The sequence below is a fragment of the Talpa occidentalis genome, unplaced genomic scaffold, assembly GCF_014898055.3.
Source record: "Talpa occidentalis isolate TD23 unplaced genomic scaffold, MPIMG_talOcc4v2.1 talOcc4.11, whole genome shotgun sequence".
In the NCBI taxonomy this organism is placed as follows: Eukaryota; Metazoa; Chordata; class Mammalia; order Eulipotyphla; family Talpidae; genus Talpa; species Talpa occidentalis.
In genome coordinates, this window is record NW_023601104.1 from 81,354,382 (window position 1) to 81,381,400 (window position 27,019).

General features: G+C 36.7%; 1 protein-coding gene across 4 annotated transcripts; it reads right to left on the reverse strand.

Annotated features, from left to right (window-relative positions):
* Window positions 1–1,084: 1,084 nt before the first annotated feature.
* Window positions 1,085–26,370, reverse strand: SPATA7 (spermatogenesis associated 7). 4 transcript variants are annotated; one of them, XM_037503743.2, is made up of 13 exons: window positions 26,215–26,370; window positions 24,930–24,994; window positions 20,815–20,889; window positions 18,880–18,975; window positions 17,835–17,882; window positions 16,162–16,295; window positions 9,469–9,941; window positions 8,003–8,069; window positions 6,912–7,021; window positions 5,501–5,554; window positions 4,146–4,223; window positions 2,043–2,100; window positions 1,085–1,796 (listed from the first exon to the last, which is right to left on the reverse strand). In XM_037503743.2, the coding sequence occupies exons 2-13, from the start codon at window positions 24,952–24,954 to the stop codon at window positions 1,215–1,217; spliced, it is 1,800 nt and encodes a 599-aa protein (XP_037359640.1). In that variant the 5' UTR covers window positions 24,955–24,994; window positions 26,215–26,370; the 3' UTR covers window positions 1,085–1,214. The 4 variants fall into 4 exon arrangements, with proteins under 4 accessions (XP_037359640.1, XP_037359641.1, XP_037359642.1 ...); XM_037503744.2 differs by lacking the exon at window positions 24,930–24,994; XM_037503745.2 differs by lacking the exon at window positions 18,880–18,975.
* Window positions 26,371–27,019: the final 649 nt, after the last annotated feature.

The window sequence follows — 27,019 nt, forward strand, 5'->3', positions numbered from 1 at the left end:
GCCACGAGAGAACGCCAGAGAAAGCCCAAAGAGTAGAATCGCCGGGGGCTGGGTGGCCTGCCAGCCTCCTGGCACCCTGGCCTCCCTGCCTTGCCAGCCGGTGGGTTTGCCCCACAATTGGTGTACAAAGATTACAACCTGCAAAAGCTACTGAGGGCTCCAGTACTCTCCTCTACCCCTCTGCCCAACTGATAGAGAACCAGCCCTGTGCCTGCTGGCACTACAGCTACATCCTTCACGAAGAGGGGGAGTATAAAGAAAAGAGGAAACTGTCCTGTTCTCCCCTTAACCTCGTCGAGTTAAACCTCCCCTCCTACTCAAAACTTCCCCTCCATGAGCAAATACCTTCATGCAAAGAGACAAAGACCTGGAGGATCCTACCTCTTAAGAAGCCTGGGGTCTGATGGTGGAAAGTGGGTAAGTAAACACTATGGTTCACACTGTTGACAGGCTCCTAGATCCCAGAGCAGGTGAGAGGAGAGTTGGGGCAATCACTTACGGTTTCGCAGTGTTACATTCCATGTGGCTGTCTGAAAGCTGAAGCGGAGAGCAGGGGGAAATGATATTCCAAGCAGATAGGAAGTGCAAAGGTAAGAGAGAGGGCCTCTGTTTAGGGAACAGGCAATCAGATGTGATGGACACTTACGGTGTTAGGGAGAGGCGGGCGAGAGATGAGCTGGGAAAGAAAACATGACTTTCTGAAAAGTGCAAAGGGTCTTGTACTTCATCTAGTCAGCAAGAGGATACTCTTAAAGCTTTTCCTTTTAAGGGAGTGACATGGTCTGTCTTAAAGGCAGCCTGTAGTTAATTCTCATACAAACCTATTTGATTCTTACAGCCCTGAAATAAAGGTTCAGAAATTCCCCCCATTCAGCAAGTGAGAAAGCCCTCAGATTTACAGGTACAAGGAAAGGAATTTTGCCAAAACCCGCAAAGAATTTGGAAGGAGATTGTTTCCCCCAGTGAAGCCGTGATCAACATCTGGACTGTGTGGGGCCTGGGAGATCGGAGCAGAGGTCCCAACTAAGTACCCTTAGGCTCTTGACCCACAGACACTATGGGACAAATAACACATGTGTGTTGTTTTAAGCAGCTAGTTATGGCAATTTATTATACAGCATAGAAAAGGAGAACATAAATCTTAATATAAAAAAGAGAAAAAGAGGAAAAATAAAATTGAATTACTGGCCATTTGGGATATTTATTAATGAAGGTCAAACATCCACAGGGCAGTCCTCAATGCTCATTTCTGTGATTTTAAGAGTTGGTTGTTCCATGTCATGATTTCCGTCACCACCGACAGCGCACAACTGACCAGTCTGGGCGAGGGCCATGCTAAGACAACACAATTCATTTGCTGTCTCAACCTTTTCAGTGTCACTCTCGCCTTCAATGACATTCACATCGGTCTCTGGGTCTGTGAAGCTGTCTGTTAAGTTGTCTGGACTTTTTTCATCCCAAATTGCAGGTCCATGATTTGTTTCATCATTCACCTGTTGAATTTCAACCTCATCTGAAAACTTTGATTTATAGATGGGCATGTAGAATTCATTTGGTGAAGATACCTCATTCTCTTCCTTTGGTAGAGACAATAACATATCCAACGCTTTTTTGTATTCTTGACGTTCTAGTTGAATTGCATTTTGTTCATTTTTACATTCATTTTGCTCAGAATTCCCAGTATTTTCAAAATCAAGTAAATTAAAATTATCGACATCATCCAGTTTTACTGCGTTTTCCTTGGATACGCAGCCTAAATCCAACTTTAGGATATGCAGCAGATGGCGCATTTTCCCCTAGAATAAGATGAAGACAAGAAAAAATTCATTAATTTAAGCGTATCAAAGTGAACTGCTGCTCCCCAGCCTCCCCCACCCTGGTAGTGCCCCTAATCTCAGGATGAATCATATTCTCCACCCCTACACACATAAATGCAAGGGAAAAAGCAGGCTTTTTAAAAGCATTGTTTAAGAGTGTGAAATAACTTTAACATTTTTTTCTATATTAGAATGTTTCTGAGGCTATTCTAAGGAAAGACAAACCTCCTCCAAATGATGTTTATTTTGTTTTATATGTCGCTCAAACAGTTGTTCTAAAAACCTACAAATGATAAATAAAAATGTTAATATCTCAAAATCACAAAACCACCTAAATATAAAACAACAATGCAATAACTAAACTACTAAAGATTGGAAAATAATTTTAGATTACACTTTTTCTTTCCAGATCAAAAAACTAGTCCTCTGTTCTGATTTGGAAGCTAACATGGTTTCTACTATGTTTTCTACTATGTTTTTAATGTTTCTGAAAGATTGTGTTAAATTTCTGTGAATACTTCATGTGAGGTTCCAAAAGTCCCTCCCTACACACACACACATACACACACACACCCCAAGTCTATCTCCCCCTCTTTTTCACTGCCTAAACCAAGCCCTAAATCCTTTTATAGTTATGTTAAATAGTCCATATAATAACCACTAAGTGCTAAGCATTTGTGCTAGACACAAAGTCACTGTCCTTCTAATCATGGCCGGTATTAGGAGAGAAAGGTATTTAAAAACCATTTTAAAGATGAGAAAACTATATCTCTAAGATGATGATTTTCCCTCCCTTAAGGTCATAAACCATTAAAACAATTTAACCCACATGTATCTGATTCCAGATAATTTAATCTTTCAGTTACAACATGCTTAAATTGCTGTCACATGAATGTATCGATTTTCTTGATAAACAACTCATTCCCCTTTTTACCATTCATTATCAATGAAACTATGAGTCAAATTCAGATTTACTAGTTCTGAATTATTTAACAATTTTTAAAAAGCCTAAAATCCATATTCTAATTTTACAGCTACTATTGATGTCTTGGAATATTCATTTCAGGCATTTTTTCAATGCAAATATATTTCTTTGTGAAAACCAAATCCAAAAATACACTGCTTTGGTACCTATTATTTTTTCTATTTTGGGGGTACCTATTATTAAATCAATTATATATTATGAATATCTTTCTGTATCAATGAATTTGCTTGTACTTTTAAAATCTCTGAACAGAACTTCCTCATAAATATTCCACAATTTATTAAACTAAACTAAATCATCCAACATGTTGGATGATTCCATTTTTTTGTGCTATAATAATCAGTCTTTTAATCTAAAGCATAAGTACATGTTTCCTGCAAATTTTTTTCTGATCTTTGCTTAATTTTTGGATTTGCAATTGGGATCTTACTACTTTTGTTGTTATGGTGGTAAAAAAAAAATAACAAAATTTACCACTGCAATAATTTTTAAGCGTATAGTTCAGTAATGTTAAGTCTACTCACACTGTTGTGAGAAAGAACAATAGGATGTTTTATCCTATTACTCAAACATTTTAAACTACCTTTTTTAAGTGGAAGAGTAAATAGAATAACTGTCTAAAACTTAGGTCTTTTTTGTATATCTTTTTATACCAAATAATGAAAATGTTTAATAAAAACGCTTCATAAAAAAATAGAATTCACTAGAAATGCCTGCTCTCGCCATATTATTAGAGTGGAGCGTGTACACGTAGAAGTCCTATGTTCCACGACATAAGGAGGGCTCAGTGGCCAAAGAATTTTCGATAAAAGTTCAAGATGATTCAGGACCATATATTTACCTGAAGATAGGCAATACCTAAAATGGCTTTGCAACTTTCCATTTCACTCTTAGTGTATAAAACCAGCTTTTAATTTGTCTTTACTTTCTGAGTAGCAGTGGTAACAAAAATGCTTGCTTTTGATCCTCACAACAGTGTCAAATAGTAAAATGGGATTACATATCTTTGCAAAAGTGTATTTTACTAGGCTATTATAACTAGAGATCTAACAGTATTTTAAATGAATAAAATTTCTACTGTTTTCGATAACTCCCCTCAAAAGATGAAGTGGCCTTACAGCATGAATTAAACATTCTTTACAATTTGCTATCAATGGTAAGAATATGGTTCGCCAAGAGAAAAATAAAATCTTTTATTTCCTGGTATGAGGAAAATATTTAAAAATTTAACAAACAACTTAAAGAGACTGGAAATGCTAAGATAAATGTTACATTTGTTCAAATAAAAAGAGTATTCAACATGCTCTTTAACCACAATAATACAATTAAAAAAAAAATCTAACCTGTTTGAAAATAAACCAAGTTTCAAAATTTCATCTGTTATATCTTCAATGAAACTCAGATACAATAATTCTTCATCACTGTAAAGGCAAAGCAATATACAGTATAAAAATTATTGCTAGTCTGAAAAGTATAGGAAATATGAGTATCTAGTTAGATCCATCTCTGTGATTACAAATGTCCTTCTACCTCACACTGCTAAGAGGAATATTATAAAACAAACCTATATCTACCTTCTCAAGTTATGCAAGGCTAGATATTAAAGATGAGAAAACCCTCTCTAATAGAGTAAAATTTCATAGAGGTCCGCAATATCCATCTTTCAGTATAAATACGTAGGGATTAGACCAAACCAAACAGGAGACCAACCAAGGCAAGAGAGACTAAATGTGGACCACTGGGGCAAGTGTCTCTGGTGAGCATCTTCAATATCCCCTGGTTCCAGACCTCATCCAGCTGCAGAGGTGTGAGCCCCTGTGCTGGGTACTTGCAAGAGGGGAAAGAGGAAAGTCATTCAGAGAAGCAGGAACTTCAACCAAGAAACTCCTGTTCCTATGACAGCACCTTGTTTAAAGGTTGGGAAATTTATTGAGCATAAAAAATTCATTTTTTTCTCAAAATGTTTAGAAAGGAGTGAAAATAAACTAACAGAGAATTATGGGTATATATAGTAGTAACTTATAATTACTTGGACACACTTCCTTATTATACTATGATATGACTACTAGCTATTATAAGGAAACTGGGCAACTATTTGATTTTAACTAGCTGAAATTAGCAAACTAATAAAAAAAGCAAATAACTACTCAATTATTGAATAAATATAGGGAGAAGTTAATAAGAAAATTAAATAGAAGATTAAAATGAATGAAAAGTTAATACTTTCAAACTGATTCATAGGCTCTAGTATTTAAGCAGCACGTTTGGGAATTAAATGAAACTCTAATAATTTTCCCTGAAAAAATACTGCTAAACTAAAACAATGTTAACTAGAAGCATAATATCTGCAAAGAACTGTTAAAAATCTCCAGGAAGGTATCTGGAGCTATCAAAAATATGCATTTTTCTTAGCTATCTTCTTCTTTATTATTTTCCTTATAAAAATAAACCCAAATTACAGGTACAACTTATGAAAAAAGTAGGCATTTAGGGGCAAATTTCCCCTGGATATAAAGATGACATGATTGATAACTATTTCAGGGCGTTCTTGTCATTTTCTCAATTTCTGCATGTATTATATAATTGACCCTCAAAGTAAGAGAGATTAGTGGTCAGTCTTGACTTATTTAGTAATATTTGTGTGATTCTTAATTCTTGGCTTCCTTTAAACAAAATGAAGCAGTCAAAAAGCTCTTACTCAGAGTACACTTTTCTCCCTGTAGGAGGCTCCAAGGAATACTGACATATTGTCCTAGAAAGAAAGAAAGAAAGAAAAAAAAAAAAAATTGAACAAAGCAAGGGTTGGGCTACAAATCATTTACTATTATGTTAGTAAATTATATGTTTCGGGATTTGTAAAGCACTTTCATGTCCATGATCTACTCTAATCTTCAGAATAACCCTGTCAGGTATACTGGGGAGGTATTTTTCCCACTTATTAATGAGATCACCAGGGGCACAATGGCTAAGTAAGCTGCCAGGGTCACATGTTAGTTAAATAGCAAAGACAGACTTGCTTATTTACTGGTCTTCTAATAAACTCACGATCCTTTTTAAAACTATACTGTGGGACTCATGTAGCACGAATAATGACAATTCAAATAAGGTTAATATATAAATAATGCTGGAAACATAGTTTCCTATGGAAAATGTTTTTAAGCTGGTCATTATGATAAATTTTGTCATTGTTCAATGTCACTGTTCAATGGTAACATTTTGTTATGATACCATTATTTAATTCTAAACTTTTTACTCAGGTATATGCAACTATAAATTTTTTTTCAACTCTAAAATTTTATATTACTTCTTTTAGGTAGAAACTACTAGAAAAGATAAATATCCCTTTCTTTATATTAACTATAAACAGGTGCAAGAGTAGTTTACAAATCTTGAGTAATGAGTACTGAAATACCATGAAATTTCAAGACAGAGATTAGCAGAAGCCCAAAGCTCTGCCAGCTGAGCTCTCCCTGGTAAAAGGCTCTGATGGATGGTGTCGCTGGACTCGTGGCTGCTGTATAAAGGCTGAATTCTTGGCCTCTTTTAAAACTCTAGTTCTTTCTTTCTTCTATCCATTCATCTCTCTGATAATGGAAATGCGTATGCCAGCTGAAACTACTAAATGTATCTTTTAGGCTCACACTGTCTGCTCACCTATCATTTTCTTTAGGCACAGCACTCCATGGCTACTAAACATGCTGAGCAGTTTTCTGAAAAGTGTGTTTTCACCCAACATAAATAAAGCACTAGCAAATGGTGACTATGTCACATTTCAATGTCACAAACTATGAGTCCTCAAATGATAAGGTCTTCAGTACTATTTGTGTCAGGTAAACGGTCAGAGATTTGCCTTGAGGAAAATTCTTTTAAATGAATAGTAATGGCAAATAATACAAGACAGTGTACATTTTCCTTCTATTAATGAATTAGCAAAATGAATTCATTTAAACTTCTACTGAGTACCTACTTCGTAAAATTTCCTTAGTAAAACTAATACTGTAAAAATAGATTAGAGTAGATGTAATTAAAATTGTATTTATGTTGAGATACTGTATGTCCCTTACACAGGAAAGCAGTGCTGAGATGACTTCTGTAAGTTATTTATTTACCTTGAGGAGTGCTGAAGAGCTCCGTCTTTACCCTCACCCCATGGTAAGTTGTGCCCCTGTACAGGTAAAGGGGTCATTTTTTCTTTTTCATAGTTCATGCAACTAGATACCTGAGGGTGCAATGAAGAGAACAATTATTTTGCTTCAAAAGTACATTAAGAAAGCAGAAACCAAATAGCAAATTAAAAAAAATCAAGAGGGAGTAGAGACATCATGGAGATAAAAGTGATGTGTATATTTACAACAAAGGATGTTTTACGATACATTTTCCATCCAATTAGGACGTTTTTCTTAAATTCACTTCAAGTAAGATAAAACCACTTATATTTTAATGAGATATTTTAGCTGACATTAAGAAATTGACACAAATGAACATATTGAGAAAATGAAACAAACTTGCAAGTTTTAAGTAAGCGTGAAAAAAATTTCCATAATTCTGAAATTCAAACAGGGCATATACATATCCCTGAATCTGTATTTGACAATAAACAAACCATTTTTTACAAATAATAAATATAAATTAGGAAGCAAGTTTACAATTAATACTGTCCAAATCAAAATAATCAGTTTATCTCAAAATCAAACTTAAAGCTATAATATTTTAAAAGAAATCATTGCTAAGCATTCAATACGTAAACAGTCTGAAAAAATTTTATGGTTCAGGAAAAGTAAAAGCAAACATGAGAATGATATTATCTAGTCTCACAAAATGTACACTTTCCAGTAGACAGAGTCAACTCTAAAAAATATAGGTATAAAAATTTGGATAGCTTTTGTATAATTTGTCTGGCTTTAAGTGATCCAAATCTGTATCTTTGAAAACAATATTGAAAAAATTCTAATAATCTACCCATCTAGCCAATGAACCGTCTAGAATAGATGCTAATTGCAAAAATTTTTCCTAGTTTGGACAGGATAACCATTCACAGAGGGCTGTAACCATTTGTAAACAGGCAAACCTATGATATACTGGCTATATCATGCAGGATATAACCAAAAGACTGTAACAGTTCAAATAGATAAAACATTCTATTAATTTAAAACAACTGTACCTCTAATGTGGTATACAAAGAGATCTTACTTTTTATTACCTGATTTATGTTCGCTCCTGAATCTGCGAAGTTTTTAATCTCAAGTGTATCGAAATCAGATTTAAAGCTGTAATGTTTTAAAAGAAATTATTGTTAAGACTTTAAAATAAAAACATTGTGATAACAAGCTTTATTGTCTAGAAAAAAAGCCGAACATAAGATGAAATCCATCTATTCTTATATAATGTGTAATTTTTAACCATAAAATCAGGCAATAGATATTGTTTAGATTACATACTTTTTTTTCCTTTTGCTTTTGATTAGCAACCAGATTTCAATTGGACAGGGAAATGGAAGACATTACCTTTACAGATGGCATAAGTGCAATCAGAAAAGGATTGATGCATTTGCTTCCCTCATTTCTCCCCCACCTGACAAATTCAAAGTTTCCTTAAATCTTTGATTCAAAGTGTGCAGACTCATTTGGTTCTTTTTACCTCTCATCTATATCCACAGAAAAGGGAACTGGTCTTAGATTATTCTATACTTTCTTTTTTTTTAAAAAAAAAACTTGAGTAATTTTTTTTTTTTTCCAAGATTTATTTATTTATTTATTTATACAAGCACTGGGTACAGTCAGAAGCACGGGAGGGTGAGAGAATTCACCAGAGCCAGAGCGGGGAGCAGAACAGGCAGAAGGACTAAAGTACACTGCTGAGGGGAGCAGCGGGTGACAGGAGAGGTCTGCTCATTGGGACTAAATATTCATACCAGATTTGAAGGGTACCAGTGACTTGCAAATGTTAGCATGCAAGGCTTGTCTGAACACGCCATGTGGGACCCTCCTCCAGTGGCGGGGGAGCAGCCGGGGATCGAACCACCGCTGCAGAGGCTGCGGGCAGCTTCGCAACCCAGTGCTCAACCACTGCGCCACCGGGGAGGCCCTTCTATACTTTCTTAAATAACTAATACCTGGTACCAGATAAATATGTTTATATAATATAGGAAAAACAATCTCAAGTTAACTAATACTTAATACTACACAAGATTAGTTTGTTTCTTCAGTCATTTAACAAACTTTTACTGAGACCTCATTACCTAATAGGCACTGTTGTATTTGAAAACATTTCTGAGGTAAATGACCTTTAATTTTCAGAAATTACCCCAATTATCTACATTATTCCTGGACAGTTGCTACTGTACAGGGTGGAGTTGAATATCTCTAGAGAAGGGAGCAGCCAGAGAGCGGCTGTTTGCCCTGTGTCATAACCTATTGTTTTGGCATTTTTATCATAAATCACTAGACATATTGACACAAATGTTGTTTTATGACATATTTTGAGGCTTCGTAAAACTATACTTATTTAAAAATATGTACAACTTACAGTACCATGTGTGAAATTATTCTGATTGTTCCAGTAACACATGCCAAAGGAAGAGTCAGGATTTCACTCCAGGTACATGCTATAAATAGGATTACCACTGATTTCCTGGAAAATTCGCCCTTGGGTGCTGATGAGCCATACCTGCTTAGCTCCGTCTGGGTCTCGGCTTCTACTCGCTGGTCTGTAAAGTCCTTTTTCCTTTTGGCAGGTGTATAGTATCGGTACTGTGACAGGAAAGATTTTGCTTCTGTTTTTAAAGTACGTGGGGTAAATGGCAAATGTCTGTTAGAAAAGAGTTCAGAATGTTTATCCAAAAGGTCCCCGCTGGGTGTTTTTGAAATAACCAACTGAAACCGGTGGGCATTTGGGAACGTGCTCCGGGGTGCTCTGCCACACAGGGGTCCAGAACATGGTTTCCTGGGCCCGGAGATGGTGCAATCCATGCTGGACAGGAAGGAACTGGAGTTCTTCTCAGTATCATTTGTGAACACTTTATCAGGTTTAGGCAGACTTATATGTAGTTTCTCTGAAGAAGTTACCGGTGACCTTGTAAAGGACGAAAAGCCATTCACTTCTTCAATGAACACATCTTCCTCTTGCGGCTCCCCTGAAGGCTAAGAACATTTGGTCTGATCATCACTCGTTACACTTACACATTCATATAAATGGGGTCTCCAGACTATACATTAAAAAGTGGTTGCCTTAGGGGTCTGCAAAATTAACTTATATGTCCCTGAAGATGTTAGCATCCTGTATGAAGTTTTATTTAAGTTTTTGAATCACTAATATATAAAAGGATAATTCAAGCAGAGTAATAGTAATCATTTTCCCTTTTGAAACAAAAATGATTAACAACATATATTTCCATCTGAGGGCTTGAACTTGTGTATTGAGATCTACTGGTAGATCTCAGTTTGATCTGAAAGTTTCTGAACCAACTGTGAGCACCCATGGTGCCACATCTTCCCCTTCCTGTCTTGTCATTGTGACAGTTTTCACAGCCAGCAGTCATTCTGCTTTCAAAACCTTAAAGACATGAAAAGGAACTTCTCACAATGTATGGCGTCCTGAGTTAAGTAACTGACGTTTGAAATATAATGAAGAAATATTTATTCCATAGAAAGTTCACGTATGTTTCTCAGCTTCTCATGGCTAGGAGAGACTTTTCTCCATTTCCTTTTGGTTTAGCTTTGGAAGGACTATTTTTTATAGTGTAGTCAGAAAGCCTAGGACACAAATAGGATTCTATTCTTTTACAGAATAGATGCCCAAGAGGCCTCATCTGTGATTCCATCTATGATCCCAGACTTTAGGGACACCTGTATAGTGTTAGAAAACTCAGGGGTGCTTTATTAGGTAGAAGACAAGTCACAGAAACTGAGTGAAAATGCTATGATTTAGCCAATTATATCTGTCCTACAAGCTCATGGGGAGAAAAACAGGAGGAAGACACTGTCCTCGTCATTGAGTAGAATAAAAGAGGAATAATAAGAACTTCTATCACTGCTATTACTATGTGCAAGGTACTGTTGTAATTAATTCACAGGTTCCACTCATTTAATCCCCATTTAATCTTGATGGTTCAGTAATTATCTCTAGTTTACAGATAAAGAAATTTGAACCCCACTGAGCCTAAATCACCATTACATCATATTATGTTTTTTATGGATAGATTTAATATTTTTATATTAATTTTTAAAAAAAAATTTACACCATTGTTCATTTTTAAATTTAAAAATGAATTTAAATGAATTTAAATTTAAATGAATTTAAATTTAAATTTAAAAATTTAAAAATGAACAATGCTTCCCCCCACCCCAAGTGTAGTCCCCAGAGTTTCTTTCCCCAAGGCACCCGTGCACCATCACCTCAGTCCCCTGTGCTCCTCCCTCCCTCCCTCTGATCCCTCTCCCTCCTCCTCCCGTGCAGGATGTCTCTGGTTTATAATTGTCTGTTTTTGCTTTGTTGTTTTTTGTACTGTTATTATTTTTTTTACACTGATGTCTTATTTGTATTTTAAAGACTCATTTGAAACTTATAGAATTTTAGATTTTTACACCACCAGAAATCTTAAATTGATTTTATCTTTTTTTCCTGGGATTCAAGAAGTCAGCTAACCTACAACATACTGATTTATCTAAGTAAGGAAATTCAGATAAGTAGATATTGTTACTATCGCCTAAAATAGATCAAGTTACCTATTTTTTTCTAAGTGCTGTCTAACCCTATCCCAAATCCATGGCACAATTACACTTATTTTGGCATTAAATTCTGAGTCACTAGAGTGCTGTTTGGTAAATGTCTTCATTACACTAACTTTTCAAAGTGCTCCCTAATTTCAAACTCCAGTTTATACAGTAGAGGAGTCTGACACCCTGGAAGTAAATCTCTAAGTATTATCTGGAAAATCCTACAGGATTATCAAATAATAACTACAGGAATTATTTACTCTTAGAGGAATTGTACAAGCAGATATATGTATAAAGCATTGGATTAATTATAAGGAAATTCTTAACTAGTAGTGGTTATTTAATAAACAAAATGAAATACCAAAGTAAGTCTTTAGAGATAGAAATATACTTTCATCTGTCTGAAATGGGCTGAAATGCTTGCTTTTATACTGACTGAAATCTTGGAATTTTTCTAATTTTTATGTCTCCTAATCTCTGCCTTGTATCCTATTTCACACTCCTTCCTGAAAATGAAGAAAACACATTGTATGAAATCAACTGTACCAATCTTTTTTTTGAGATATATAATTGTTTCTTTTAGTTATAAATAAGAAGGCTAGGATGGATATAATTTTCACAGAAAATGTACAGGACGTTGGTAAATTCACCAAGCTTAGAATAGCATATCACTAAAGACCTCTAAATCAGAAAAGGGTTCATCAATTATATGTTAAATAGAACACAAATTCTGGAGGCAATTTAGTAATTTTCATTTTCTTAATTCAATCAGATTTGCTGTAAACTGTTTCTGTGACTTAATTTATCCAAAGTGGTGATCACAGATAATTTAGATCCTTATCCTGTTTTCATGTCAAGAACATCTACTGGATTTTAAAATCATAGAACAACTAAACCAATCTTTTTTTGGGGGGGGAAATGTCAGAAGAAATGGTATACAACAATTTTCTAATTGTAAGATTCTAAAACAGTTGAGGAATCAATTGCAGAATAGGGTGAGTACAAGTTAGCGTTTATTAACATTTGTTTTACAAAAAGGTTTCAAATTATGTTTTATAGAAGAAACAGACTGCTCCTGGTTTCTATAAAAGCATTATACACTGCTTTTATTATTATTTTTAAATTTTCAATGTACTTTGAATGAATTGTTGCATATATTTATTAAGTTAAGTTATAGTTAAGTTATAGTTATGCATGGCCTTGTTATTTATAAAAAGACCTAGTACAATCTCAGCCTTGAGATGTTTGACAACATTCTTACATAAAATATAAAGCAACTTTTAAAATGTTATAATGCAAGTGAGAACAAGTGACTTGTCTGTGTTAAGTTACGGTACACAAAGTTATTGATAATGCCATTGGATTTGTAATAAGACATAAGTATAATAATAGTCTCAGAAAACCTCTTGCCCATTATTCCAAAGGTTAGGTACATATTATACAGTGAAACTGATTTGCATAAACTAGAATGTAATGGCAATTTGATCTACAACATCTTGGTTCTTGCTTATACAGTGCTTTTAAAAGGTGAAAATGGATCATTACCCACAAAGGCAATTAATCTTAACAGCACATAGTGTTTTGCCAGTGATGAGAGTGACTGGTGAATATAACTGTGAGTTGTGGGTACAGAGTTCACACTGAAAAGGCCTAGGAGGGTCCTGAGTGACAACGCATGAGCCACAATGTGAGAGAGTCACCTGAGAACACAGGCAATTGAAAGAAAACATGGATATATGATCTCATGTATCCAGCTAAATTGTTCAAAGGCTAAAGTTAGCATTTTCTTTTTAATTGAAGCAACCCTTTCAGTAAATGCAGTTTATAATTCTAGCAGATGTCTGTTAACCATACAACCCAACCAATTACCAAAATATTATGCTCAAAATAAAAATTTTAATTTAGATGAATCTAAATATTTATATCAAGGCTTATCAAAAGTATAGGCAAATTGCAAGTTTTTGTGAATTCTAAATGAGCAAATATATATATATGTAAACAAAAAAAACTACTTCTAGAGGCAAAAAATCATAAGTTACTGTCTGTAGCTAAGAAAAAATGAATAGAAAACATGCTTACAGACCTATTTACATATTTTATTTTCAACAAACCCCATTATTAGGTCAAAATACAATTATTAATTTATATTCAAAATGCTGGTAACAGAAAATATTTTAAATTATCACTTAAAAAAGCACAATCACTAAAAATGACAATACACAAGTGAGCCTAATATGGATGAACATATTCCCAGGTGGCAAAGTGCAGTATAGAGAACAGCAAATATAGCAAATGTAGCAGTTCTGTTCCTTGTATCTAGTCAACAGCCCTGGGGTTCTTAAACACACTTAGTCTCCCCAATGATGCCTAAATCTACATTCAGCCAACACCACTGTCCTGATATAGATGCTTACATCCAACTATATTGAGTGACGGTATCTCAAATCAAGCATATTCAAACAAGTAAACTCATACTTTACATTATCCACCCCATCCAAAGTAAAACTACACCTTGTCCTGTTATTTCAGTGAGTGACGTATTATCATTCTCCTAGTTTCCCCAAGCCAGAAACCTGGGAGCTTCTTTTACTCCTGCCTCTTGCTTATCACAACACTGAATCAGTGAGCAAGTCCTGAGGATTCTACTTTCTAAATACATCTTAGATGTACTCCTGTAGTGAAAGTTTTAGAACTATCTTAGATCAGGTCTTCATCATTTCTTCCCTAGACTGCTGTAACTGCCTTGTAAATTCATCTGTCCTCTGCTGCTGCCAGTGTTGGCTTGGTAAAGTGGCAACATGACATAACTTCCTAATTGAACACTAATCTATGCCTTCCCCATATTTCTCAAGGAAAAAAATACCAGATTCAATATTATAGCTCCAATGCCTTAGTCCTTCCTGTTAACTATTGACTGTCTCACTTTTTCCCAAAGATTTATTTTATTTATGCATAAAAGAACTGGGGTATAGGCCAGAGGTGCAGGGGGTAAGAGGATTCACCAGAGACAGAGTGGGGAGGAGAACAGGAGGCTCTACTGAAATACACTGCTGAGGGGAGCAGTGGGTGAGACCGGAGAGGTCTGCTGAACTCAGTTATGTGGGTCAGCTCCCTGGCTGGGGACTGAACTCAAGCTGCAGTGGCTGGCAAAAGCTTGATAGCACTGAGACTTAAACCCTGTGCCAACAGGGAGGCCCCTGATTGTCACACTCTTATATGCACTGAAAAGAGCTTGAGTTGAAATAAGGCACATGGTACCTGGTAAGGAGAGCAGTGAAACTGATTTTCACCAAACAGCAGGTGGTTTTTTTTTTTTTTTTAAACCATATCACAAATGCCACAGGAGAGAAAACAAAACTCAGGGACTGACCTGTACAGTCTAGAAGACCATGCACTTGAATCTGGGATCCTTTCAATGACTATAGTAGGTGACTTGCAAGGAAACTTGGTTATCTTGAATGTGGTAGTGAGTAGAAAGGAATGCTAGTCTTTGAGAATCTGAAGTTATATATAGCCCCCCACACAAGCTTATAGCCTATATTCACACTATCCAGATGGTCCACAAAATCCTTAAACCAGGACAAATGACTTGCTTTTTCACTATTACATAAACTGTAGGGAAATAAAATGGTGGGGAAAGGATAAGCAATAGATTAAGAGAAACATCAATTTATTTAGATCCCAGCTCTAACTAATGAAAAAAAACTATGAGAAAATGGGGCAATTGGAACATTGGACATTTGATGATATTAAAGAATAATTAACTTTAAGACAAAATAGTGGTATTGTATCTTTTAGCTATATACAGAAATATTTATGAAAAAATTGTATGATTTCTGGGATTTGCATCAAAATAATCTGGGAGTAAGGATATAGATAAGACTGGCCACATGGGCCTCCCTGGTGGCACAGGGGTTAAAGACAGCATTATCACACTACTGACAGCCAATACAGCATGAGTTCGATCCCCAGCTAGGGAGCTAACCCACTCGGCACAGCAGACCTCTCCTGTCTCGCCCGCTGCTCCCCTCAGCAGTGTATTTCAGTACATCTACCTATTCTACTCCCCACTCTGTCTCTGATGAATCCTCTCACCCCCCACACCTCTGGCTTATACCCCAGTTCTTATATGCATAAATAAATAAATCTTTAAAAAAAAGAGACTGGCCACAGTTGACTATTGTTCACCTGGGAGATGTTAACCAAAATACTCTATGTAGATGCTAAAATTTTCAAAAGTAAAAAGTAAAAAAAAAAAAAAAAATCATATCACACCAAATAAAACACACAGACCTCCAATTTTAGCTGAGAAATGGAGAGAGACAGAAAAGTGCAGCCCTTACCACTACAACAAGGAAAAAACTGGACAAACAGATTCAGCAAATCCGGCCCTCTATCTTTGTTGATAAGGTCTTAATGGAACACAGCTATGCCCAATCATTTATATATGGTCTGTGGCTGCTTTCCAGAGGTACAACAGTATGACAGAGACTGTGTGGCCTTGAAAGCCTTAAATATTTACTATCTGGCTCTTTACAAGAAAAGTTTACTGACTCTGACCTAAAGTAAATATGTTACCAAGAAAAGGTGCACCATTAAGTAACTTAGAAAAATTTGTTTTTAACACATATAAATACTGTCTTACCTTTTGAAAAGTGGTAAATAATGACTTGGAATTATTTTTAGAATTGGTTTGCACTGCAGTTTTAGTTAATTTCAACTCCTTTTCACATCGTGCTAGTTCCTTTTTCAGTTTCTCTCTTCGTTGTTGGTCTGCATCTGATGGGGAAAACAAATTTTTAAAATATGGAACAATATTAAAAAATTAATTTTTGTCTTTTCTTGCTAAAAATGTTTATTCATATATAAATACAATCCATATACTTTCCTACAGAAAGAGAAGATAATAAATATTTAATTTATAGAAACTTTAAATGAATGCACAATCTAAAGAGCACAGATATGATGTGACAAACTGACTATGCCCAAGGGTTCAAGAAAGCAATTCTGAACAGATATTCACAGGCATGAGAGTGAAAGCGGCTTGACAATGTTGTCTTGACTGTGCTCACCACAGATTTTGTTCCCAGTGAAATACTGTTGTTAATATCAGCAGATGTTTTAAAAATTTAAATTTTTATGACTTAAAAAATGACATTACAATTTAAATACTTTTTTTTTTTCATTCAGGACAAGTGATTCTATTTCTCTTAACTGGTGTTCATTTGAAAACACAGTGTGTGGTTTCACACATTATATGCTTTAAGTTGGGTACCTAGTTGCTATCAAAGACTTGTATGGAGATTGCAAATGGAGAAATAAAAGCTAGTCACATTTCAGAGTTAAACAGAAGTTTGACCATAAGTAAAATAACCACTTTCATGTAAAATAAAAATTTAGCATACTTTTTTTATTGGGATCTATCCGATTTAGTGAACACAAAAATTTCAATGGGAGGATGTAGAGAAATTGAATCCTCATATATAGTTGGTGGGAATGTTAAATGATGCAGCTGTTAGAAAAAACAGTATTGCAGTTTCTCAATAAATTAAAAATATAATTACTATGTGATCCAGTAATTCCACTTCTGGGTATACAGTCACATGTAACTTCACAATGGGGATATGTTCTGAGAAAGTGTCTTTAGGTGACTCTGCCCCTCAAACATCACAGAGTGTAATTACACAAGCCTAGGAGGATCAGTTGAATATCTAGAGACTATATACCTTGTCTCTATGGTATAACCTTTTGGGACCACTGTGGTAATATGAGGTCCCTCAGTGACTAAAATGTGGATAAGCAACATATGAATGCATATCCAAAAGAATTGAAAACAAAGTTTCAAAGAGATATTTGTACATTGATGTCCACAGAGGATTATTCACAATAGGCAAAAGGTAGAAAACAAATTTCCAAGTGTCCATTGACTTGTGAATACATAAACAAGATATATATATATATAAAACATTATTCAGTCTTAAAAAGGAAAGAGACTCTGACACATTATATAACATGGATGAAACTTGCAGACATGCTAAGTGATAAATCAGTGACAAAAGGAAAAACATGGCATGACTCCACTTTTACAAGGTACCTAGAGAATCAAATTCACAGAGATAGAAAGTAGGATGAAGAGTTTATTGTTTAATGGGCACAGAGTTTTAGTTTTGTGGGATGAAAGAGTTCTGGAAATAGATGGTGGTGATGGCTGTAACTTAATATGATTTTACTTAATTTTACATAAAAAAGGTTAAGAGGGTAGATTTTATATTATGTGTAGTTTACCAAATTAAAAAAAAAGATGTAAAAATTACTTACATTTGATGCTGGCACTCATGCTTAATGGAACGGAGCAATCTACTGCAGCTAAAAAAAGAAAAATCAGATGTTTAATAATATCTTAATGTTTATAAATGACCACAAATATCAAATGTGGGAATCACAAAAGTTCCAGAGCTTGCAGTTCCTTGTTTTGATTTTTATTGGACCTCTAGCGACAAAAAATATAAAATCCTTGATAAAAATTATACTGATTGGAATTAACAGCTTATTAGATACTGTTGAAAGAAATACTAGTGAATTTGAAGACACAGTAATATAAACTATTCGAAATGAAACAGAGAAAGAAAGACTGGAAATAAACATAGCACTACTGAGCTAGCCTGTTTGTACCATGCACTTAATAAACTTGTAATTAGTACTGAAATAGGCTTGGGGGAAAAAAAAAAAAGCTAAAATGACCAGTACTACTTTGCCATAGTATCTGATTGCAATACTATAATGCTATAGCAATTAAAGCAGTGCAGTACTAGTATAAAGATAAACATACAAATTAACAGAACTGAAGAGTTAAGTGTGGAAATAGACCCATGCTGTTGAAAAACAGCTAGCAGGAGGATTTGGTGTGTAAACTGTAGTTTACCTAATCCCTATTTTATAGCATGATTGTGATGGTGCTTATTGAGAGATATATGTTTTTCGAATATTTAAAATGAGCACATTTTATTGTATGTAAGCTATATCTCAATAAAGCTAATGAAAAAAAGGAAAAAACATATCTAGCATCTTCTTTGTGCAAGTTCACTAGTAGATTTGAAAAAAGAAAAACAGATTATAAGCCTTATTATATTAAGATCAGTCTAACCAAAAACATTAGGGATAACACAGATAAAATGAAATAACACATTTCATATGGTTAACAAAAAAAAAGGCACTCTGAATTTGTTTGAGTTCATTGACTACACCAAACACAAATCAAATCCACTTACACACAGTATACTCATTTTACTAAAGATTTACTCTAATTAGAAGTAAAGTTGAAGGTTTAAATTGGGTACAAACGGTTCATATTGGCACAGTTTACCTTTGGCTGAAAGGATTTTATTATAGTGAATAGCCATGTGATTCTTGACCAGGTGGAGAGTACTTAGTCTGAGAGAGGAGGAGTCAGTGCAAAAAGCTAAAAATTAAAACATAATCATTATATATACATGTAATTAACATAAATATCATCATGAGATAATGTTTATGAAGCTCATTTTTATAAAATGTTCTGAAATTCAACCATGAAGAAACTGACATAACTTTGTAATGCTGAGTATGTTGTAAGCAGAATATTGCTCTATAACTGATGAACTAAGGCTACTGGGGCTCAGAACTTTCTAAGAATAATTTTACAAGTCTGATAGTTTCGGGAACAGATTCTAGAATGTAATCTATCATTACGTTCATAAAACTATTTCTCATCCACAGCGCTCAGTCTTGTAACTGAAAATGCCATTTGTTTGATTATAAAATGTTAGCATTATTAATACTTGAATACATGGAATTCAGTAAAGCAAAAAAATTAGATACTCCAAAACACTATGCAAAGATTCAATACTAAAAAGGAAACTTCTAATTTTATATCTCAAAACAAGATCTATAAGTCAGCTGAGGACTGTCTTAAGACAAATTGTATCGAAACTCCATGACATTAAACTTGACCTCATCTAAACTGTTTAAAAAAGAATTATCAGAAATATTTAATTACTTATATGCAAGTATAAAATGTAAACATAGGCATAACTTTTCTAAACATTAGAAACCATTTTTGAGAATACATGCATGTGATTAAAACAACAATCATATAGAGAATGGAAAAAAGTCCTGCTCTGACTCCTACTGTTCCCTTCTAGAAGCATACTCTGCTAATTACTTTGTGATTGATATTAGTGTATACAATAATGCAAACTTACTACTATCTACCTACCACCCCCCCACACAAAAGACATTACAGTATGGGTACTTTGTATGCTTTGTTCTAAGCTCCTTACATGCAAAACTGCATCTAGTCATTGTTAATAGAAGTGGAAACTGATACACAGCGATAACTGTAAGTCAGGTCTTCAAGTTGACACCAATGATAAAGGATGCAGTTTGGATGTGAACCAAGGCAGCCTCTCATACTTAACCACTACACTCACACCAGCTCTGCACATAAAATCTTATAAAAAAAAGTCAGCAAACTACATATTGCTTTTCATGCTGCTCAGTATATGCATATTTTAAATCTAGTTTAAAAGTGTTCTTTAAAAATAATTTTTCAAAGGTTATTATTCTAACTCTTTGTGAACATATACTTTATTACAAAGAAATAAGTGAGGTAACTGGAAAATGTGGTCATTCTTTCACATTTTGACGAACCAGTATCAAAGATTTTTCATATAAATAAGGGTAAAAGTTCAATTATTTTGCTTAAAACCCCATGCTTTAACATTTAAGCTATAATATATATAAAAAGACATTTAAATTTCACATTGAAATATTTAAAATGTGAAAACATGATAGGAAATTCACAGTGCATCGCCTTTCGTAGGTGCTAGAAGTCCAGTTGGATAGAGAGGCTTGTGTTTGCTCTGGATACAAAATGCATTTTCCAAGTGTTCTCTTTCTCTGTACAGCTTTTCCTTTTCAGCCCTGGTGTCTTTAACAACTTCCTAATTGTCATTTTCACAAGAAAGGTATGCCTGAAGCCAAGGTAATCTGCCAGCAAAGGGTAGAGCTGGGCTGGAGCTGGAGCAGAGAGGAGGCGGCAGGCAGGTCAACATTCAGGGCACAACAGTAGTTGGCAGTGATGGACTCCTAAATTCTCTAACCTCAAGAATTCCAATAATATTTCATTATAATTAATATGAATTTCAAATATTGATAAAACGGGGTAATTTTTTCATTATGTCATGTAGTTTGCAAATAAAGGAAACAGACATGTAGTCAATCTTCTAACAATCTCTTTTGCCATTTGCAGCACCTCACTTACCGTTACTTTTGGTGCTCAAGTGTCCTTTAAATAAGCATGGTGGACCATATCTGGGAAGGACAGAGGTTGCTCTAACTTTAAACAGAAAAAACATGAATTAGGATAAATGAAGCATCATCTTCACAAAGACAACAATGTCGAACATTTGAAAAATAATAAATTTATTTTTGATTTAATGAAGACTTTAAAAAAATTTATTTAGACATATTACTAACTAGCCATGATATGTCAGAGAAAAATTCTGTAGGCACAGATAAACATGATAAACACATTAGTTATTTGATATATGTTGAGTTTATTCTGTATACCTCGGCATACAAGATTTTTAAATGATTTTATGATACAGTAAACTGAAGATTTTTTTAAATGATTTTTTACTTATGCATACAAGAACTGGGGTCTAGGCCAGAGGTGCAGGGGGTGAGAGGATTCAGCAGAGACAGAATGGGGAGCAGAACTACGGAAATACACTGCAGTGGGCAAGACAGGAGAGGTCTGCTGTGCCATTTGGGTCAGCTCCCTGGCCGGGAATCGAACTCATGCTGCAGTGGCTGGCAATAACCTGATATTGCTGAGACTTTAACCCCTGTGCCACCAGGGAGGCCCTAGTAAACTGAAATTTTTAGTTAGTACATCTGTATTAACTATTTTGGTTAATTATAAGCTAGTCTGTCTTTAAAATTAAATTTCAGAAATTCTCTCATGAATTGAATATATTAGAAATCTTACATTACTATGTATAAAATAATACTTAAAAGTCAGTCGAACTTTATGATGAAAAGATGTGTTATGATTCATCTAGTCCAATCCATTTCCCCTCATTTGGATCCCATCTTTCAGTCTATATTTCAAATCACTTGTAGTGATGGAAAATTCATCTTCCCTAAAGGTAGTATTTCATCTTTTAGACCAGATGGGCCATCAAAAATTAGATACATGCCTCATCATGAAATAATTTTTCCCTAAAAAATGACAGAGTTTTGAGGGATAACCTCCAAGGTAAAAGGCTGAGTTATGAAGTTTAGTGTAATTTAACATGCAGTATCAGAAAAGTTGATGCCCAAACAGAGATCTCTTAAGGGGGTAAAATGGCTGGTCTGTTCTCAAGCGGGTGTTATAAGCTATAAAGGAGTAGGGAGGGCACAGATCTGAAGAAATGTAGATGACTGCAAACAGAAACAGTACTAAGATAGAACTAAAATCTAGGACTGGAGGGCAAAGCCTGCTAGAACAGACTATAATAGGAAAACAATTTGAGCTCAGAATAGCTAAGACGTTCCTTCAGCATTACAGGGAAAAGAGCAAGAAGATTAGCTCACTAGGATAGGAGAAGTCAAGGTGATATCGCTTGAGCTGGTATGTATGGAACATCTACCCTCCTAGCAAGCTGAGCAGAGAATAAGCTGGGCCTTGGTATTCTAGCGCTGCCACACCTGGGGTAGCCTCTGCCCTGTGAGGCTGTGTGGAAGAGGGCCCTGACCTCTTAGCTGCATTTACCAGGAGTTTAGCTTCTACAATGTGAGTTGAAGGGGATGAGAAACAATGTTGGCTTGTATCTCCTGGTGAGATATCACATCCTCTGATTGGGAACTGAAGAGAGATGATTCCTTCTTGATCACATGTGCCCAGAGCTGAGCTGGGGCAGGCAAGGGGGAAGAGCAGATTCTGGTTCAATGTCACAGACTCTTGTTCTCACTAAGCTTTAGTAGACTTCCTCAAGTAATGGCTCATCATTTGTTGCATGTTATTATGACCATTTCTGAAGACTTTAAATGGTTTTGTGTGTTTAAAAAAAAATTTCACATTAGCCTTCTTTTCCTGAGGAGGGGGTCTACTGAACACCTCATGTTGCTATTCCCAAAGTGAAGATGTTTACTCTTAAGCAGAAAAGCTGTGTTATTGTAAGGAAGTTCAAATGTGCATAGCGGGGTGTAGGGTAAGTGATGGTCAGGCTTGTGTGCCAGTGGCCTCTGTGGCTATCACCTGCGGCCTTGAATGCAGGGGGCACTTAGGAACATGGGCTCGGGGTACGCATGCCTGATGGTGGACCCCTGGAGTATGCTGTGGGCATGTGTAAGTGGGCACACCTGAGCCTGGAGGCTGAGGCTCTAAGGGCGGCGTCACACACAGGATGGCAGAGGCAGAATGGCTACAAGAGGAAGACCATGAGATAATGCCAGAGAAAGCCCAAAAAGAATGAGTAAAGATCCAGCAAGGGAACTGGGAAGCTGGTGAGCCTGCCCTCCTTTCCCCCGCCCTGCTCCTGGTTGTTCCACTGCACGGGGACATATTGAAATTGAGTAACCGATGTGGCAGACTGTGACATCTATCAAATTATTGCCTAGTTCCATATTCACCCTTCAATACATGGTCTGCAGTAATAAAAAATACTTTGAGTAGTTCTTTATTAGTAGAGGGCACTGGAAGAACACGGTGGGTGGAAAGGAGCTCTCCTATTGTTTCTGACACCTTATCACATGGTGGGTCACCATTGTGCATCTAAGGATATATGGTAGTACTTTACCCCCAGCCACAAAACCCAGGATTGTACAGTCAGTCCCTTGGGGAGTGACCAGAGGCAAAGAAACAGTGCAGGCAGAAGGCCTGGAGTACCTAGTATCACCAAGGCGGTGGCAGTAGGAGATCACAAGGCTGGGCAGTGGCTCCTCCCTCTCTGTAGTGCTCCCCACCCCCTCTGAACATACATGGCTTCTGGCCACTGGCTGTGGCTGGTCTGCACTCCAGGGAGCTGATTTTTGTTCGCCAAGTGAACTTCAGATCACCTGTGGATTGGGCACCACTGAACTTCTCGGCCATCTATTGGGGCACAGCTATATGTTCTCCAATGAGGTCTGAACTCCAGTCTCTGGGAGGAAGCCCCCTTCCAAATTTGCCTTTCCTTGGCACTTGGGTATCATATTGATTTCTTATATCTTACAGCTACACTTTTATGATAGTTTAACGGTTCTTTAAACTTCTTTTGTTTGAATCACTATGTGGTTTCTATTGCCTGATTGGACCTAGACAGATATAAAGCAGCATGGAAAAGTAGCTTCAGGGCAACTGCCAGGAAAAAAAAAAAAATAAAACCCATCATCCTCCAACTATTCGATAGATTAGGACTGAAATCTTGTCCATGAGATTGGAAGTCTTCCTAGGGTCATAAATTTCTTCCATTTGTGATCTTACTAAGATAGCTAGAAGGAACTTCAGTGAGGAAAAGTGAAGCTGTTTCTTGGGACTGGGAAATACCAGCAGTCTGGGAATCTGATACACTGATCAGTATCTCCACTGGAGCAATAGATTAAAATTTTTTTTTCAAGTTACTTTCAGTTTTCTACACTGTATGTTTTCTCACTCTCCCAAAGGTCATTGACAGTAGAGTGGAGGGCAGTTACTCTCAATCTTTTCCACCCTCTCCCACTTGAGAAGCTGGAAAGGCCTCATAGATTTTCTAGCCCAAGTCCACCATTTTACAGATAACTACAGCCTGGGGAGATAAAGTGATTTACTGAAGTTTTCCCAGTGACAAGAAAATAAGGATTATAAATGAGATTTACTGTTTTTTATGTTGGTGCTCTTTCTATTCACTATCACACCAAAGGTTTGCCATATAAAAAGAATGTCTAAAAATGTGATTATAGTACAAGAATGACAAGAAAAAATATATTTTTTTACTTTAGGTGTCAGTATTTTGTGTTCTGAAATCATCAAAGTTAACTTAAAATCTAATTTTAAAAATGCAATTATTTTCAATTATAATCAAGTATTTTAGTTTGGGCTAAAGTTATTTACAGTTTCCTATTAATAATTATAGTGCATGTTAACTGACTAATCCAGATATTTGTTGAATACTACATTTATTTAAAAAAATCAAGATCAGCAACAATGATACTAATATTCTAAAAATGAAGTGAATTAAATTGGCTAAGTCATAAAAATGAAACCATTTTTACATTTTGACATGAGCATAGTTTTAAAAGTAATCCAATAAACAAATACTGAGTACTTTCAGAGACAATTATACTCTAAATTTTAAATTTATCTGTCCCCAGGTCCTCATCTCTACCATGGGATAGTAAAAACAAATGGCTCTAAGGTTTCATATTTCTCACCTGGATTCAAAGGCTGTTCTGCCATTTACTGTCACCTTGACCAGAAATTTATGATTTCTTATTCACTGTGAAATAAAGATAATACCTAACAATATGATTTGGTGGATTAAATATTGAAATAACATGGGATTAGTGTTTGGTACAAAGCAACAGCTTAATGTTAGTTTATGTAGTAAAATTCCTGAAAACCATAAATGCATGTTGGTTTTTCTGGAACTCTGGTTGATAAAAGTGTCAGAATATACAGTTTGCTGATCAATGAATAGTTATCTCCTACATTCAGAACAGCACTATTTTAATCAATGATTACATAATAAAGGCATACTCACATTCAAAGCAAGACTTATTGCAAATACACTGTCTAGCAACTTGGTTTAAAGGTAGTTTTAAAAATAGATAAGAACACCGAATTGGCTTGGGATGGTCTTGAGACTGACTTACTTAACTTGAGAGAAAAAAATACTACTTGCTCAGAAATCATGAAGATGCCGATTATTTGAACTGGGACCACTGGTAGAGACTGATGGCTATGAATGGTCCCAATTGTGCCAACCTGATGTCCACTTGACCCAGCAGCTCAGTCAAGGGCAGGTGTGCAAAGTGATTACAGATTAGTCCTTGGCTACTAAAACTGTAGCCAGCAACACTGCACCATTTGGAAAGTTTACTAGAAATGCAAAATCTCAGCTCCCCACCAGACCTACTGAATCAAAACCTGCACTTTCGGTTCCTGTTCTCGGTACAGAATCCCTGGGTCACTCAACAGTTTTAAGTACGGAAGGGAAGATTTCCTACTTACTGAGTACTGACAACGTGGCAGGAGCTTTATATGTGTCATCTGCATTTAATCCTCAAGAACTCCATGACATGAGTGTTTTAACCCCACTTTCAAGAGATGAGAAAACGAGGGTCACCTCTGTGGAGGTGGGCAGCAGGGCTTGATTTTGGACCCGGGGAGATGCGACTCCCACGCCCAAATCGGGCTGCTCGGCCTCAGAGGTATGGAGGCAATCAACACAAACGGCCCCTGACCGGGCGCTCCGGGGACAGGGCCTCCCGAAGTTAGGGCCACAAAGTCAGCGCAAGAAGTGGACCCAGATCCTGGGCGAGCGGGCCAGCTCCGGAGTGCAGTTTCGGACAACACCTGGGTCCACCCAGCGACTAAGCAGGTGACCGCGGGGGCCAGGGGCGCCCCGGGCCGGAGCAGCCTGGAGCCCGACCCCGACTCCAGGCCCGAGCGCGGGCCGGCGCGAGGCGGCTGTCGCCCGCGGGAGCTGGCCTTTACCTCTCCGGCTGCCATCCATGCTTCGAGCCTCCCTCAGCCGCGCGGGGAGACGCTGGATCCCCCTCCGTCCTTCCCGGGGCCGGACCAGCCCCCTGCAGCAGAGGATGGGCTAGGGAGCCGGCTGGGGGCGGCGGCGGCGGAGCACTGTCGCTAGGCTGGTTGCTAAGGGCCGGGCCGCCGCGGCGGGATTGTGACGTCACGGCGCAGGGACGTGCGCGCCCGCAGCCCCGCCCCCGAGGCGCCCGCAGAGCCGGGCGCGCAGGTGACGCGGAGGCTGCGGCGCGGCCAGAGCCCCGAGGCGCCGGTCTGTTGCTCTGGGACCCTGCCAGCCCCTGCCCGCCCTGTCCCTGCGGGAGAGCGGGGAGAGAAGGGGGCGCATCTGGCATCCAAGGCCCCGGGGCTCGGGAAAAAAGTCAAAGGCAAATAAATGTTGGTTGAGGTCCGGGTAACATTTAACTGGTTTCAAATAATCACATTTTAGAGCAGATCTTAAACATTTGGATTAGTGAAAATCCCGGGGATGAAAAACATCCACGGATTCATGTGTATATGTTTTACGTATTTACATCTTAATTCTCAACTTTAGTTACCAATTTGCGTTTTCCTTTTTGCTCGCTGAGAGTTCTGTCCTCTTCCCCCAGTCACTATCCTAAATCTCCAATCTGTTTTCCTTTATGATGGAAATGAGTTGCAACATGAACAAGGAATTGATTTTTCTGTGTCTTTCTGCAATTTAATTTTGAAGCAGATTCCTTGGAATCCTTGGAAATAAGATCAGAATACAGCAGGGAGCGTGCTGTAATGT

What these genes read in the sequence shown, in the direction of transcription:
- SPATA7 (XM_037503743.2), bottom strand. Translation starts at nt 24,954, where the DNA reads ATGGCAGAACAGCCTTTGAATCCAG. An exon ending in CAGGAGCGAACATAAATCAG is followed by an intron (nt 7,022 to 8,002) that starts GTAATAAAAAGT and finishes TTGCACCCTCAG; the next exon opens with GTATCTAGTTGCATGAACTA. An exon ending in GGGAGAAAAGTGTACTCTGA is followed by an intron (nt 4,224 to 5,500) that starts GTAAGAGCTTTT and finishes TTGCCTTTACAG; the next exon opens with TGATGAAGAATTATTGTATC.